An 18548-nucleotide genomic window follows, 5' to 3' on the forward strand; every position below is an offset into this window, starting at 1 on the left:
ACTCTCTTGGGGCCACTGTGGAGTATAGTGTTCTGTGTGGGGACAGATTGCACTGTGTGGGGCCCTTCACTATTTATATCAGACAGTATCTGTTTTATAGCAGACATGATATAATATTAGTACAGGCTGTAATAACATTGCACACTATAAAACAGATCCTGTGTGATGTAAAAGCCAAAGCTCTGTAGAGTCCCATTTATATGACCATATTTTGTGGGTCCATAGTTGTCCACAATTGTGGATCCGCAGAGTATTAAGGTTAAATTGCTGTGTTGGCACTTCACGATAATTTAGTGGATTTTGGGTTGCTTTTTGGGCACTCGGTCTCTAAAAGGTTCGCCATTGCTGCCCTAGACTATCAGGGATTACAATATTAAAAGAGTTGTCCAGGCATTATAGGAAATTTATAGGCAGATGGGGAGGGTTATTAAAAAAAAACAGTCATGTGAGACTCCAGTCTGGCCAGTTCCAGTCCAGGAGGGAAGGGCAAGGATGAATGTATTTTTTTATTTTTATATTTTTGCTTTACATCCTCCCCGAGTTTCCGATAATTCCTGGACAAAACCTTTAACCCTGTTTCCGCCCCACATAACCAAGGCAACGCATGTCCGTTGGCCATTTTCCTGTGGCCTGAACGGGAGAGGCCACAGGAAAATGGCCGACAGACTTTAGGCCTACCTAAGGTCTTCCCAGTCTGTCGTATCTTTGCCATGAATGATGTTCACCAAAGGGTTCCTTATTTCCAAGCTAAGAAAATAAGGAGGAAGCTACCATGCATTCCATTTCTGGACCATCATTGTATGAACAGCAAAGACGGGGTACTGTTGTGAATTTTGAGACCCCACAATAGGCATTTCCCTGCTCTAACCCATTGTGACTGACTGAGGTCTAGATCCTGTGGTCAGGGATAGGAATAGCCACATGGCTGCTCTGTACGGCTAAGTGGAAACCAGTTCTGGTGACAGAGACCAGTGCAACAGTGGGCTTCTTACCCAGTATGTCCATCCTTTTATGTATGAGTATGTCCGTCCATTTACTACATTGGTGTTTGCTTTTTTGCGTCTTTGCTATATGTGTGTCAGGACCATTTTTGTTCTTTATTACAGGGACTGTTGTATCCAACATGAATCAGTGTATAGTATATACAGTTAGAGGAAATATAACGACCTGTAGCGGATCAAAATCTGGCAAATATGACTGTGCGTGCTTCACAAGTAATGGGGCCAATGAGACGCTTAACGTCAATGTGACATATCAAGCTACAAGTAAGTAATATGTCAGCATAAAGTATGGTAGAGAGTGTATTGAGCATGCTCTGTGTCCAGTGCAGGGAGGGGGAGGAGGGAGGTGAAGCTGAGCTGTTTCATCACCTATTGTTAGGGGTGTGATCCTGTGTTATCTGCCCCCAACCTTATGATAGCGGTATATGCTACACCACACAAGATAAAGAGACACAGGAAGTGTTATCCTTCTGTGACAGCTCAGCGGCAAGTTGGTGGCGCAACCAATATAAAAAAATTAGGCTAATATCGAGGGCAGAGCTATGACAATTTATTTTACAACCTGCAAATACCTAAAGAACAAGGATTTCTTCTTTTTCCTTTAGATAAAGCTACGGTGACTTCAGAAAAGGGTACTGTTTCAGAGGGAAAAGATCTGTCACTGAAATGTAAATGTGATGCCACCTCAGTGAAGAGTATCAGCTGGACACTTGATCGGGTCAACATTACTAACCCCCCAGCAAATAATAACCTAGATACTTGTAGCTCAACACTGACTATTCCCGGCAACACGACAACAATAGCCTGGGCCGGTGAGTATCATATGTGCAAATATCTGTATATTAAAGCGTTGATGGCCCTATAGAAGTAAGCAAAATAAAATACATAATAATAATTATATATCTCATATCTATCTATCTATCCATGGATCTGTCTATCTATCTATCTATCTATCTATCTATCTATCTATCTATAGATCTATCTATCTATCTATCTATCTATCTATCTATCTATCTATCTATAGATCTATCTATCTATCTATCTATCTATCTATCTATCTATCCATGGATCTATCTATCTATCTATCTATCTATCTATCTATCTATCTATCTATCTATCTATCTATCTATCTATCTATCCATGGATCTATCTATCTATCTATCTATCTATCTATCTATCTATCTATCTATCTATCTATCTATCTATCTATAGATCTATCTATCTATCTATCTATCTATCTATCTATCTATCTATCTATCTATCCATGGATCGATCTATCTATCTATCTATCTATCTATCTATCTATCTATCTATCTATCTATCTATCTATCTATCTATCTATCTATAGATCTATCCATGGATCTATCTATCTATCTACGGATCTATCTATCTATCCATGGATCTATCTATCTATCTACGGATCTATCTATCTATCTATCTATCTATCTATCTATCTATCTATCTATCTATCTCTTATCTATCTATCTATCTATCTATCTATCTATCTATCTATCTATCTATAGATCTATCTATCTATCCATGGATCTATCTATCTATCTATCTATCTATCTATCTATTTATCTCTTATCTATCTATCTATCTATCTATCTATCTATCTATCTATCTATAGATCTATCTATCTATCCATGGATCTATCTATCTATCTATCTATCTATCTATCTATCTCTTATCTATCTATCTATCTATAGATCTATCTATCTATCTATCTATCTATCTATCTATCTATCTATCTATCTATCATCTATCTATCTATCTCCTATCTATCTATCTATCTATCTATCTATCTATCTATCTCCTATCTATCTATCTATCTATCTATCTATCTATCCACGGATCGATCTATCTATCTATCTATCTATCTATCTATCTATCTATCTATCATCTATCTATCTCCTATCTATCTATCTATCTATCTATCTATCTCTTATCTATCTATTTATCTATCTATCTATCTATCTATCTATCTATCTATCTATCTATCTATAGATCTATCTATCTATCTATCTATCTATCTATCTATCTATCTATCTATAGATCTATCTATCTCATCTATCTGATGATAATGTGTTAAAGGGATTTTGATCACTGCATGGGCTGTGGAGTTGGAGTCGAGGCCAATTTTGAGGAAGTCGGAATTGAGAAAAAAAACTTGCTGTGTCCAGCTTGAAAATATAAACTACTAGCCTCTGCCCACGACTTCGTCTGTGTATTGTTGGCGTCAATGATCTGCCTATATTCAGCAAATTGCTGCCGTCGATGGTTTGCCTGCTCCAGCGTTTTGGCAGCTCTTAAGCTGTCCTGCTGCTGACCTTGTTCCTCACACCATGCCTGTCATTGTTCCGGCATCTCAGAAGCTCGCTGGGAAGCCATATAATGAGCGTGTTGTTGATGTTGATGATTCCCCTCAGCTCCGCTTGAGGAGAGCTCTGTGACTTCTGGCTTCCTTCATAGCTCTCGTTGTTTGTGGCAAATTAGATTTTCTTTTTACAGGCATGTTTAAAATTGACAAACTGCCAATTTGGATTAAAGGTGTTTGGCCATGTCAGTATGTCTGCACTGCCTGGAGTAGATCAGATAATATGCAAATGTGTGTAGACAATCCACTGAGGGTTAGCATGTCTTTACACAGAGAGATAACAGACCTGGGACCTGAGATAAGCTGCTGCAGGAGCAGTGTAATATAGTATGTGAACATAAATTCATAATAGTCATGAAGCCATGTCATTTAATGGGACAAAAAGTATCCTATAATTTTAATTGAGGTTACAAACTATCTATGTACCAAATTTCATTCAAATCCATTCAGCCGTTTTTGCGTGATTGAGGAACAAACATCCAAATACACAAATTAGTAGGATAGGATAGGATTTTTTAATTAGAACATACAATAATAGTATTTATCATGTATAATAATTAGAGGTATAGTTTGTTACATAGTTGCTTTCACAGGAATTCATCACTAGATTTTTTAATGAATTAGAGGATTTTTATTTCTTCTGTCTGACCATGGCTGTCAGCCATTTATGAAGATGTAAGAGCAGAAGTTGGAGTTGGGAAAAATAGAGGATTCATAGGTTTAGCCTACAGACGCCACAGGCCTGACCCCATATCCCCCACTTGTATGGAACATCAGCCATTCATGTGCATTACTGCTACATTCTCTGTGAGATGACATGCTTGATGTCTGACCATAGCTCCATTCAAGCAAAGGTTATGGGATCTCTGTTTTGTAATCAATGGGACCACCACTGAACAAACACTTAGAAGTTATACTATGGTTAGGTGATAAGTTTTTTATGGTACGACAACCTCAGCTGAGTGGCAGCAGGTAGAGATGGGTGAACCAATTCATACTGAGCCAGGTTTGACCTGAATATTAATCTCTGGATGATTAAAATAGCTTTTGTATTATACTCTCTTCAGACCCCATAGTATAATAGGTGGAGGTCTGGGAAAGGTGGCCAAAATGAAAAAAACAATTATACTCTCCTTCCATTACCTCACTTGGGCTCCTCATGGCATGGCCAATCTGGTGCTCTCCTGTGGTCACTCCTGAGGCCTGTTATCGTGCCACCATCTGTCACATTGGCATGCTAAGCATCATGACGTCATGATGCAAAGCAAGCCCAAGTGTGCCCGAGCGCATGACATCACAGGAGAGCACTGGATGTCACCAAGGTGGCATAGACAGATTGCTAGTTGTTGCCAAGAGGCCCAAAAGAGGTAGTATGAGTGCTTTGGGTTTTATTTTTCATTTTTTACACCTGTCAGGGTTTCTAGGAATCTTTCATAGGTAGGTTCATTGAAGCCCTAACTGTATTCTACACTATGTTTTATAGATAGGTTCCTAGGAGTCCTGACAGTGTTATACACTATGTTTTATAGATAGGTTCCTAGGAGCCCTAAGAGTATTCTACACTATGTTTTATAGATAGGTTCCTAGGAGCCCTGACAGTATTCTACACTATGTTTTATAGATAGGTTCCTAGGAGTCCTGACAGTGTTATACACTATGTTTCATAGATAGGTTCCTAGGAGCCCTGACAGTATTCTACACTATGTTTTATAGATAGGCTCCTAGGAGCCCTAAGAGTATTCTACACTGTTTTATAGATAGGTTCCTAGGAGCCCTAAGAGTATTCTACACTGTTTTATAGATAGGTTCCTTGGAGCTTTGAGAGTGTTATACATTATGTTTAAAGCCAATTTAGGTTTTGGTTCGTACCAAACTTTTTTGACCCAAAATGAATCTTAGACCCTAACCCAAAAATAAACAAATCCATCAAAAATGGTGCGCAGCCCTTTGTGTTCAGTGTTTTATTTGAAGGTTTTCCAGACTTAGGGCTAGTTCACACGTGGGCAAAGGGGAGGTTTTTGACAGCGGAATTCGCTTCAAAAACCTCTCCTTTAACATGGTGGTCTATGTAGACCACTAGCTTTTTTTTTCCTCCTAGCGTTTTCCGCCTGAAGAAGCGACATGACCTTTCTTCAGGCGGAAAACGCCTGAAGAATTGCATAGAAGTGAATGGGAGGCGAAAACCGCGCGGTAAAAAAACGCGCGGTTTTTTGCACACAAAAAACCGCGCGGTTTTCGCCTGCAGTTTCTATAGCACATATAGGAAAAAAAAACACTAGCGAAAACCGCTAGCGAAAACAGCGTCAAAAACCTCGTCAAAAACCGCGCGGAATGCAAAAAACAGCGTCAAAAAAACTCCTCGAGGTTTTTTACCTCGCACAAATAAGCTAGGCGGTTTTCACGTGTGAACTGACCCTTAGGGTGCATTCACACTGAGTAAACGCTAGCTTATTTTGTAAAGTAAAATTACACTTGTAAATTTTGCTATCCCATTGACTTCAATGACATTTTACAGGCGTATTTTTACAGGCGTATTTTTACAGGCGTATTTTTTACAGGCGTATTTTTACACTTGTAAAAAAATATCATTGAAGTCAATGGGATAGCAAAATTTACAAGTGTAATTTTACTCTACAAAATAAGCTAGCGTTTACTCAGTGTGAATGCACCCTTACAGTGATTCCCAGGGCCATATAATGACCTTATGACCACCGACCTCAAATACTTGTGGTTTTTTTTGTTTTGTTTTTTGCAGGAAACTACCAATGCTTAGTGGACACAGCCAGCGGTAATATTGTGTCAGAGAACAAAACGATCACAATTGTTGAACTCCCCAGGCAAAACCAGATTGTTATAATCCCGCAAGTTCAAAGTTTCATGTGTCAAAACCAAACAGATTTCTCATGCTGCATAAATAATATTTGGAAATACCGAGCGTCATTACAGATGAAAACTGTATCAGGAAAAAATCTGCAGAAAGGTAATAATCCGCATAAGCAATTTTGTGATATTATGAAACAGCGTATGAACTAATGGAGATAAGTAGGGACTTAGCTAGCCATAAACTGGAGATGTCTGCTAGATACCACTTGCCCAGCTCTCCTAGGCAGGGCCGGCTCCAGGTTTTTATGGGCCCTTGGGCAACAGAGCCTCAGTGGGCCCCCTTGTGAAGGAGGCGGGGGAGTTGGGACACTGCACGTCGCAGATGAAGCGAGTGACGTCACGCAGGAGTGTGGCCAACACCATACCTCCAAACTTTTGAAGAGTAGAAAGATGGACAAAATGTGTGGCGCGCCGCTGCAAATTTAGCTCCACCCACTTTTATGTTGACTCCGCCCATTCTCATTCATTTTTCATGTGCCCCCACACAGTATAATCCTCCTACAGTCACCCGTAAATTATACGCCCCCCCCTCCATCTCTCCCCCAGTTTCATGTCCCCCCTCCATCTCTGTCCCCAGTTTCATGCCATTCTCCCCCCTTCATCTGCCCACAGTTTCATGTTCCCCCCCTTCATCTGCCGCAGAGTCATGCCGCTCTTTCCCTACCCCCTTCATCTTCCCCAGTGTCATGCCGTTCCCCCCCCCCCCCCCCCGCCCTTCATTTGCCCCCTGGTTTCATGGGCCCCCTTCATTATGTTCCACCTTAATGTCTAACACAAAACAAACACTTACACTCACCTTCCATCGCTCCCCTGCCACTCTCTCCGCTCTCACTCCATTCACATAGTTGTAGGCCCGATGTAACGTTATCACATCGCGCCTACACACGCCAAAGCCGGGCCGCAGCGTTAAAGCAGGAGCTGAGCTCACAGCTCCTGCTTTAATCGCCTATGTATTCAGTTCATCGGCATCCGTCCGACGCCGATGAGCTGAAATCGGGACAGGCGAGTGCTGGGGCGGGCAAGTGCTGGGGGGCCCCCAGAGGCTCTGGTGGCCCCGGCACTTGTCCTACTATGCCGTGGGCTGACGCCAGCCCTGCTCCTAGGAGAACGAAACAGTCACTAGGGTGCACTGCGCCCTGTGTATAGTGAAGCCTGTGGACTATGAATCTATACACCATATGCTCACTTCTCCTTGGAGAATCAAGGAGACACTAGGGGGCGCATGACTCAATGCTTTTACCCCTTTGTTTTACCAATTGTTGGGAGTGTCGGTGCTAAGACATACTAGAGCTTTGTGAAATTCATGATACCATTTAAAAGATCTTTCTCCTCTTCTCCGCAGATATGACTATTAAAGAAGGCTGCTTCTTTCTGTCGTATGTTCCTGTTGAGGCTGACAATACATGTGAGAATTTCACAGCTCGGTGCAACATCATCAATGACATTTTTGATACTGTATTAAGCAATGAAATGCATCTGACATTTGTGCAAGGTAAGGTATTTGTAATCTTCATAGCGCTGCAGAAACCATAGGGCCAGGGACAGTATGGGCAAGGGCAAGAACTGTATGTGGACCAATTGCACTCAAACTTCTAATATAACATAAACAGGGGGCTACTTATAGTGCACCTACTCCATGACCAATCCACCATTGTTGGTGAACAATATGTTTTGGCCACAATGTAAATGCTGCAGCAAAAACCTCTGCGATTTACAGTCCCTGAAAAGTGGACTTCTAGCGAATCCCATCCACACATTGCAGAAAAATATGAGCAGCGGAAATGTTGCAAATTCCAAAACTGTTGCGGTTTTGGAAATCACAGCATGTCAATTATGCCTACAGCAACACCGTCTGTATAGGTATAGGTATAATGGAAAAAGAAAATCTGCAGAGGTTTCCTTTCCTTTCTGTGAAAAGTGCTACAGGAAAGACCATAATGCGTCGCCGCCGCATTTTTTCCTGCAACACTTTTTTTACGTGGGGCCTTCACCTAAAGAGGACTTGTCCCCAAGCACAAACAACTACACGCCATATATCATGTGACCCTTGCTGGGTCCTTGAACAATTTAGATTTTATTCTTAAATCCACACACCTGTTCAAAAGAGTGGGCAGGAACCTTTTATATTTTTGTCAGTGAAACTAAAAGGCTTTCACCGACTTGAAAAATAAGGGTATGTTCACACATCAGTATGCCATCCGTCCGTTTGAATTCAGTTTGACACTTTAAAACGGACTGATGCACATACTGACTGTATACTGACACCTGTTTATGCTGATAGCAAAAGCTGTCTGTCCCCTAGAGGAAAGATAAGGGGATTAAAAGTAGCAATTGTAAACAGAGTAGAGATGAGCGTAGAGATAGTGTTCGATTGAGTAGGTGTTCGAACGAATACTACAGTATTCGAAATACTCGTACTCGATCGAACACTACTAGCTGTTCGAAGTTTAAGGTTCGATGCAGAACCAGCGTTGATTGGCAGAATGCTAGTTCTTCTCTTACCTTTAGAAGTCTTCTCCGTGCAGCGTCCCCACGGCATCTTCCGCCTCTGAATTCACTCTGCCTAGGCATCCGGCCTAGGCAGAGCTGACTGCACATGCGCAGGCATGCCCTTGCATTCGCAGTCGGCTCTGCCTAGGCCCCGGTGCCTAGGCAGAGTGAATTCCAGCCGGAAGACGCCGCAGGGACGCTACGCCGGGAGAAGACTTCAAGGAGAATCCAGCCCGACCGTCACTCGTGGACTTGGTAAGTATAATTTTATCGAATGTTGCCTACCCCTGACACGAGCATTTCCCCCCCCCCATAGACTATAATGGGGTTTGAAATCCGTTCGAACAGTTGAACAGTGAGTGGCTGTTCAAATCAGATTTCGAACCTCGGACATTTTAGTGTTCGCTCATCTCTAGAGATAAGGACAGATAATAAATGTCCTTATGTCCTCCTTATCTCTACTCTGTTTACAATTGCTACTTTTAATCCCCTTATCTGTCCTCTAGAGGACAGAGCATTTGCTATCAGCATTAAAAGGTGTCAGTATACAATCAGCATGTGTGTCAGTCCGTTTTAAAGTGTCAAACTGAATTCAAACAGATAGATGGCATACTGATGTGTGAACATACCCTAAGAGCTAGCTTACATATAACCTTTTGGATGCTAAGGGCTCGTTCACATCTGTGCCTGGTCTCCGTACTGCAGGTTTTCGTTTCCTGCATAAAACAGAGCAGGAGACGGAAACCTGCAGGAGTCTTTCTCACCCATTCATTTGAATGGGTGAGAAAGCTGTCCGGCCGTGAGCGGTGGTGAGCATTTTGCGCTCTCCGCCGCGAAACCGGGTTTTTTAATCCGGACACAGAGTCGGACATGCATAAAACGCTCACCGCCGCTCATGGCCGGACCCGGTCTGTGCTTTCCGTCTTCTGGCATGCAGAAGACGAAAAGCACAGAACGGAGAGTAGAACGCACGTGTGAACCTAAGCGTAAATTGTATTTTGTACTTGGTGACAGCAAAGGCCTAATTTGAAGCTCCTGGGCCCCAATGCTAAATCTGTAATGGGGCCCCTACCTACCTTGTGCCATTTAGAATTGTGGTAAGTTTTAAAGGGCAGAGGTAGCTTTCAGACCCCTTTAGGGTCCAGGGCCTTGTAGTGACTACCAGTAACGCTGGGTTCACACTAGCGCCCGCACTCCGTTTTCAGGTTTCCGTCTTCCGCATGCATGTCGAGCAGGACATTTATTTTTTCCACGTTCTGCTGCGATCACTGTTTTTCATTTAAGCAGATTCTGGGCGAAATCTGTGGCAGATTTGCGCGCAGAATCCACAAAACCAAATCTGCAGCAAGTTCCTTCATGTGAACGTACCGTTACTTTTCATCCACTTAGCAAAAAGTGCTGAGCCGAGAAAGTGGCTCGTCTTTACCACAAAATGAGTTGTGCACCAAAGAGGTACCACAACTACTACCATCTATGCCAGTGTGCTGGTGTAGAGGGCATAGGAAATTTCCCCATACATGTTCAACTCTGGTAAATTTCAAGTAGACCTTAAAGGGTTTTTCCAGGTAATTTGAATTGACCTAACTGCTCCTGAAGATAAAATGATGGACCTGGTGACTCCGGTCATGTGAGATCAGGGAGTAGGGGACGGAATGCCCAAGGGTCAGAGCGCTGTTTCCAATCACATGACGCAGGGGTCATTATTGCTGGAACCGCCGGGTCCATCATTTCCATCCACTGGACCAGGTAAGTCAATTTAAACTACCAACATAACCCTTTTAACCAATAAGATATATGGTATACTAGCCTCTGCCTGCGACTTCGTCTGCGGGTTGTTGGATTGGATGATCTGCCTATATTCAGAAAATTGCTGCCATCGATGGTTTGCCTACTGCAGCGTTTTGACAGCTCTTAAGTTGTCCTGCTGCTGAACTTGTTCCTTGCACCGTGCCTGTGATTGTTCCAGCATCTCAGCAGCTTGCTGGGACGCCATATAATGAGTGTGTTGTTGGCATTGATGATCCAGCTGCTCCAGCGTTTCAACATCTGTCAAGCTGGCCTGTCGCTGAATTCGTTCCTCGCGCTGTGCCCGTGATTGTTCCAGCATCTCAGCAGCACGCTGGGACACCATATAATGAGCGTGTTGTTGGCATTGATGATCAGCGTGCTCCAGCGTTTCGTCAGCTCTCAAGTTGGCCTGGCACTGAAGTTGTTCTTCGTACCATGCCTGTAATTGTTCCGTTATCTCAGCAGCTCGCCATGATGTCATATAATGCATGTGTTGTTAGCATCAATGATCCCCCTCAGCTCTGCTTGAAGAGAACTCTATGACTTCTGGCTCCTTCATAGCTCTCTTTGTTTGTGACAAATTAGATTCTCATTTTCCCCGGCTTGTTTAAAGAGGACCTTTCACCACTTTTGGGCACATGCAGTGCCCCCCCCGCTCCACAGCACAGCGTGATAGGCGCCGCAAGGCAGAAGGACGTCTCTGGCTAATGGTCAGAAACGCCCTTCTGACCATAGAGCACTACGGTACCGGCACCGTAAGCTCTTTACACCGGGCACAGATCGGGAAAGCCGACAGTGCGCTGAAATCAGTGCACTGTCGGCTTTCTGGCAGTATATAACACTGCATGTGCCCAAAAGTGGTGAAAGGTTCTCTTTAAAATTGGAAAACTGCCAATTTGGATTAAAGGTGTTTGCCCATGTCAGTTTGTCTTCACTGCTTGGAGCATATCAGTTAATATGCAAATGCATGTAGACAATCCACTGAGGCTTAGCGTGTGTTTACATATAGAGAACAGACCTGGGACCTGAGATAAGTGTAATATAGTATGTGAACATAAATTCATAATAGTTGTGAAGTCATGTCATTTACCGGGATAAAAAGTGGACTATGTTTTACTCGAGGTTACAAACTATCTGTGTGCCAAATTTCATTCAAATCAGTTCAGCCATTTTTGCGTGATTGAGGAACAAACATCCAAACTCATATAATATTAGTAGGATGTAAGGTACAAATGACAAGATGGAAGTGCATAAATAACGGATACAATAGTACGGGTTAATATTACATGTATATACGGATGTTTCAGAGACCATATCAAGAAATATTTCCTTCTTTTATAGATCCAGAATGCCAAGCAACTTATCCCGGTAGCAGCAAACCCGAAAAAATATATTATGGAAAAATAGGTTTTACTCTCTCCGTGCCATGTTCGCAGGATGATTCTAGTTTAGCAGGAACCAAATATTTTACCTGTGAAAAATCTGGTTCAGGTGCCACGTGGGTACCTTCTACTCGGGAATGTGTGTCTGTCGCTCTCAACAATATTCAGAACCAACTGGACGTAAGTCAAGGAACTTTCTTATAACTTCAGGTCATACGTGGTATTGGCGGGCGTCCTCCAAAGACCTTCCCATAAGGTCACTGCCCTTTACTCTCTTTTTTGTGTTCTTGTACTTGAGCAGATTTTCTCCAAGGTTTTTCTGGATTGTTCCCAGATCCAGAGAACGAACACATAGGTGTATCGCAGGTCTTGTCTGGAATACACTTATCTTTCAGTGGGGTGAATAGGGTCCACCAGGTTTCTGCCCAGTTTCCTCCCAAAGTTGGTGAAGAGAAAAGTCCATTCGGGGACTCCGTCCACCAAATTTTGCATTGTGGTCCAGGGGCAATCATTTATGTCTCTGGTAAGATCACTGAGGGTCTGACCACTTGGACCCCGAACAATCTGGAGAATGGGGGCCTGAAGCCTTCCTGCAAATGAAAGGGTCGTGCATGTGACCAGTGCTCCATTCGATTCTATCGGGCAGCCCCATAAAAGTAAATGGATTTCTGGCCAAGCAAGCTCACTGGTGCTTCATTTACAAGGAGGGATCAAGTCCCTTTCTCCTGTTTTCTGGGGGTCTCAGCATTCGAATCCCCTGTGATCAAATGCTTAGCTACTATCCTATGGATAGGAGATAAGTATCTGTAGTGGTAGACCCCCTTTAACCTGTCTTCTGTCTTAGACCACCAAAGACTTTGGCATTAACCCCTTATTAGTCTAGAATACCATGAACACTTTCAGTGCCTTAGACTGATATTGTGGAAGTGACCCATTCAATACTCTAGAACATAGAGGAAGGTGGTGTTAACTCCTTCATTGCCTTCCACCACTAGGCTTTTTGGTATCAACCTTTATACTACACTGTACCATCGCGGGCCATATCATTAAGCAGTTTAAGGGGTCAGGGGAACTGATCAGACTGGAATATAAGAGGCCATGTTGGGTAGCCATGATGTCACTTCTACTATGTCAGCACCCAATACGTGACTACTGAGACCAATGATTGGCCACAGCAGTCACCTAAGCCTTTTCAGCCCAGCCAGTTCCTGCACAGGATTTTACCCAACCCCGGCCCATTCTGGGTTTCCTAGTCTTCCTGGAAAAACTCTAAGTATCTAGATGGAATATTGCAAACCTAATAATGGAACTCCAACTATGGGGGACTAAAAGGAGGACTGAATGCTGCTCTTCTAGCTCTAAATTGGGAAAGATGATTTGAGTGCCAACCATTGGGCCAGTTGGGCCACCTATATTCTCATGGTTGGCCTTATATTAATGCGGTACTTTGTGTTGCACCTCACCTCAACTGTATGCTATACTGCAAAATAGTGTCCAAGCCATCATACAGTACAGTGCATAGTGGTAAGCGCTGCAAAGATTGGAGCCCAAATAATAGTGCCATACTCTGGCCAAAAACATTATACATATAATACGAATAGTAATGTCAGAAGTCAATGAGGTCCATTGGGCGTTGTTGGTTTCTATTGAGATTTGTTATGTAACGGATGTAGCGCTACCGTCAATTTTGTTGTTCTGCTCTTAAGATATAGCAAAATAGTGAAACTGACAAATACAGGTGTGAACGGAGCCTTATGTATCCATATACACATTGCACGCATATGAAAAACTCATACAGATGCATATACAACTTTCAGGCGGTATTTCTTCCCTTTTGCACACCCCTAAAGTCATCCCTCATTTTTTGTATAATTGTTGAGTCAGGAAAAGAGCATTATCATCCATTGTCATAAACTACTTTCACCGAACTCACTTGTATATCAATCTATTTTGTCTCTTTAGTCCTTGACAAGTCCCACATCTACAGCCCAAGTTATTGAAGTCCTTGGGGATCTAAGATCCAATGTAACTGCAATTCAAGGATCTGTATCCACATCACCTAATGATGTAAGTCTTGTGGTCAACTTACTACAGAAGGTGGATACTTTTCTTGGCTCAGTGTCTCAGCCCGCGATGCAGGTAAGACTTTACTACCAACTGCATTGTTCATACACAACTGGAATCCATTGATAGCATTTGTTGCAACATTGCAATAATACTAGTGTAAGACCAGACATGGCATCAAAACTGCAACACATCCTGCACGTATTGCATAGACCAGCCTGCAAAAGAAAGAGATTGCAGGCTGTCATGGTAATGTGACATCGGCCCTGGAGCTTGCGATCACCAGCAAAATGGCGGCGCCCATGCGCCTCCGGGAAAATGGCGGCTCTGGTGCCTTTGATCGCGGCGCCAGAGGAGTTAATGCCTCCAATCGGTCCGGGGACCGATCAGAGACATTAGAGCCGGGTGTCTACGGCGGTCGCCCGTACTATTATGGGAAGGGGTTAAATGGCAGTTCCAGAATTAGAAAATGATATAGAGATGTGTGCCATCACCATAACTATTACAACAAGTACAATAACTTGAACACAGTATTTATAGTAATAGCTAAACGGCAACAATCTATGGTCTGATATTTAGGGTTGAGCCAATCTTGAGATTTCCAGATCGATTTTAAAATCCGATTTCCGATCATTTTCCAGCCGATCCCGATCATGAAATTTGCTCGATCATCGATCGGAATCTGATCTTTTCTGATCTCGATCGCTCAACCCTAGTCAATGCTTCTCTATGGGAAAAGTCACTCTTAAGGTTGAGCTGATTTTGAGATTTCAAAATATGATTTCCTATCATTTTCCAGCCGATCCCGATCGCTCAACCCTACTGATGTCATAAAAAGCCACAACCAATGAAACTCTCACCCCCCACCCTACTTTTGTCACAGTCACCTGAGAACTTTCCCAAGTGGATGTCGCTGCCACCCGAGAATGCATGGTCAGGGGGGCCCACAAAATTTGCCTGCACGAGGCCCCAAAATTCCTGATGGCAGTCCTTTTAAATGGTACTAATGCTAAATTCTAAAGTGTATGATACTCCAGAGTAGAAATGGGCGAACCTTCTAAGATTCATTTAAGGTTCGGTTGACTCTGATTAGTTCCAGGTCAGATAACTTCTGATAGAACCGCAAGTGAAATTATTATACTAGGTGGAGGCCCAAGGGTGGTGTAATACAATAAAAAAATAATTTAGACTCGCCTTCCCTCGCTTCTTTTGGACCTCCTCACGGCATATGATGATGTGGCCTGTGATTGGGCCTGAGTGGCCGCATGGGCATGGCGAGCATCATGATGTGGCTATGTAACCGCTGTGGCACAATCATAAGCTTCATTATTGATATCAGGGACATGACAACACCAGGAGAGCACTGGATGCCATGAGGAGGACCAAAAGAAGTGAGGGAAGGTGAGTATACATGGTTTTTATTTTTACACCTCCCTTGGGCCTCCATCTATTATGCAGAGACCCCAGAGTATAATGCATGATTTTGCAATCTAGGTCAATTGACTAGTGATTGTTCATCTCCATGCCCTTATTATGAAAGCAGATAAGGACCACCTGACACTAAGCCCTATGTATCCAAAGACCCCACACCAACTACTTGGTCTTCCATTTTGGTATGAAAGCCCTACGTATGTCATTGCCTTCACCAAATTATAATCTGATGGAATGGTCATTACTGCTACATGGTTACAACTATAACCTATTGTCTTTGTTCCTTTTAGAATTTTCTTGACACTGTCAACGTCGTTGTAGACAACCCAACAACTTGGAAAGAGGTTAAAAACAGTGCTCAGCAGAGTGCGAATCTTCTCCAATCCGTAGAGAACTTTGCAGGAAAGCTTACGATCAATGGACCAGTCAATATCAGCAATAGCAACGTTCAGTTATCCGGCAACGTTATAAGTAAATTGACGGATAATTACACGGCTATTTTCGCCTTCAGTGGAAAAATAAACTTGACAGGGAATGTTGTGATTGATAACACGACCCTAAGTACTTTCAATTCAAATACCACCGTTGTAAGCGTTGCATACTCTACACTGATGGACATCTTACCTACATCTGGTAATAACACCAAAGTACATGGGGAAATTAACGGTCTTATCATGACAACAAAAGTGTCACAGAACTCGACTAAATTCCAGATTGGAATGGATTTCGCAAAGTTAAACACGACTTTGAATAATGCAACATGTGTGTTTTGGAATTTCAACACCATGAACTGGGACAATACCGGCTGCCATGAACGGCCCAATGTCGACAACACAACGGTAACATGTATTTGTGAACATCTGACCTCCTTCTCCATTCTTATGTCTTCCAACTACAATCCAAATCCATCAGATGAAGTCACTTTGACCTATATCACCTACATCGGGTTGGGCATCTCCATTATAAGTCTGGTCATCTGCATCATAATTGAGATCACGGTTTGGAAATCTGTGACCAAGAATAAGACCTCCTACATGCGTCATGTCTGCATCATGAACATTGCGGTGACTCTCCTGATGGCTGATATCTGGTTTATCATTGGTAGTGCCTTGGCCAATACCGATTATACAAACGCTTGTGTGGCAGCCACTTTTTTCACACACCTCTTTTACCTGGGTACCTTTTTCTGGATGTTAACCATGGGTCTTATTCTCTTCTATCGTCTTATGTGCGTGTTCCATGACTTAAGCAAGACGATCATGATGGGGATCTCATTCTTCTTGGGTTACGGATGTCCTATCATTATTTCGGTGATAACGGTGGCAGTCACGGAGCCCAGCAAAACATACACCGTAGAAAAAAAATGCTGGCTTAACATGACTGAGAGCAAGGCGTTTCTCGCTTTCATTATACCAGCGCTGAGTATTTTACTAGTGAATTTCATTACGTTATTCGTGGTGATCATAAAAGTCCTCAGACCTTCTGTGGGTGACAAGCCCAAAAAGGAGGAGAAGAGCTCATTAAATCATATCGCGAAATGTATCTTGATCCTAACTCCGCTTCTCGGACTCACTTGGGGCTTCGGAATAGGAACGATGTCTTCCCCATCTGTGGTCATCCATGGGATCTTTGCAGCATTGAATGGACTCCAGGTAAGGAGCTCAAATATTCCCTCAATCTCTCATAAAGAGTAGGGTTTATGTACAGCTTCACGGACATGACCGAGCGTGTAGTCCGAGTGTCTTCCGATGTTCCGCCCTGTTACAGTATGTCTATAGTCTATTTAGATCCATTTTCACAGTTCCGGACTGCCCATAGAAATCAATGTTAGAAGCACAGGACTTAGATGACATCCAAGTGCCTTCCATTAAAATAACCAGAAGATATTTGGATTGCGCTGTTGGCGCGAAGTTTAAAGGGGTTGGTAGGCTGAAATGGTTGGTAGAGTGGTCCCCCACTCAGGGACGGTAAATGTCCTGGAAAAACCCTTTAACCCTTCCTTACGTTATATGGGCAACCTATTGATTTTGATGTAGTCTTGTCTATTGCCACATTGGGGTGGCCAGTTAATAACATGAGGTTGTCCACAATGGACTGGATGCACATTTTAGCCACTATATATAATAATAACTAGATACCATAATAGTATATAATGTCACAAATCTCCATCATCTGCTTTTCTTTTTGTCTTTTAGGGATTATTTATTCTGCTGTTTGGATGTTTGATGGACAAAAAGGTAACCTGGATCTACAGTGATCCTTACAAATCCTAGCTGCCATTTTTTATCGTGCTATTATCTCAAAATACTGTAGAGTTACATCTTTTATCTAGAAAATTATATAGACTAGGACCCCGAATGTCAATATAGCATTTGCTAGGGACTTGTAGTGTGAGTACAAGGCCAGACTGAACTTTCAACTTAAGAGATGATCCTCCAGTAGGCCCATGGTTTGGACCCTAAAGATCTAGTAGAAGCCCATCCTATTTGGAGGTGACTTTGAAGTCACTAGGGTCTTCTTTTGGAATCTTCTTTGGTTCTTTTGCAATTTCATTTTGTTTATTTGTTTTAATTATTGCCAGTTGCCACCAGTAGGTGGGGCACTGTACACAGTTATATATGGCTCATATTAACATGAATATTAGTGAATATTAGTCATGTATAGTAGCAGATGACATATATCGCAAGAAAATGCATGTGAAAGCAGCATGTAGTACAACATTGACATTTTATAAAATATCCTCCAAGCCCAACTTCTGTTGCGGCACTGCCTGGCATAGGGAAAACTCCCATCAGAACTGGTGCAGTACCCTCCATATTGGTACTGTAAGGTTGAGTGGGTTGAGTTGCCTTACTAGACAAATCTACACTCCCATAGATGTCGTTCTATCAGATGCATTCAAGGGCCATGGACCCATCTTCATGTTGATCAGTAGGAGTACAGGGTTTGGGACATTGATCAATCTTATATCCTGGAAAACACCGGAAAATATCTAATACCAATCCTCTGTCTCCTATCGAAAAATGTAGGTACGAGACGCATTATTCAGCAGATTCTCAGTCTCTAGATGGTCTTCACAGCAGACAAAGGTATGGAAACCTTCTATATTAGTAATGTCTTATAATACTCATG

General features: G+C 42.6%; 2 protein-coding genes across 2 annotated transcripts in view; one reads left to right on the forward strand and one right to left on the reverse strand.

Annotated features, from left to right (window-relative positions):
- The window catches only part of ADGRF5 (adhesion G protein-coupled receptor F5), a 122708-nt gene that overhangs the window by 98176 nt on the left and 5984 nt on the right, over positions 1-18548 (forward strand). The window contains exons 11-19 of the mRNA XM_075269209.1: positions 1107-1265; positions 1607-1813; positions 6134-6358; positions 7604-7753; positions 11881-12101; positions 13884-14060; positions 15707-17068; positions 17612-17653; positions 18446-18505. Coding sequence (XP_075125310.1) covers positions 1107-1265; positions 1607-1813; positions 6134-6358; positions 7604-7753; positions 11881-12101; positions 13884-14060; positions 15707-17068; positions 17612-17653; positions 18446-18505 — 2603 coding nt within the window. The remainder of the gene's footprint in view (positions 1-1106; positions 1266-1606; positions 1814-6133; positions 6359-7603; positions 7754-11880; positions 12102-13883; positions 14061-15706; positions 17069-17611; positions 17654-18445; positions 18506-18548) is intronic.
- Positions 1-18548, reverse strand: part of LOC142198579 (uncharacterized) — a 302293-nt gene that overhangs the window by 57451 nt on the left and 226294 nt on the right. The window lies entirely within an intron of this gene.

The sequence above is a fragment of the Leptodactylus fuscus genome, chromosome 3 (assembly GCF_031893055.1).
Source record: "Leptodactylus fuscus isolate aLepFus1 chromosome 3, aLepFus1.hap2, whole genome shotgun sequence".
NCBI classification, from domain to species: domain Eukaryota; kingdom Metazoa; phylum Chordata; class Amphibia; order Anura; family Leptodactylidae; genus Leptodactylus; species Leptodactylus fuscus.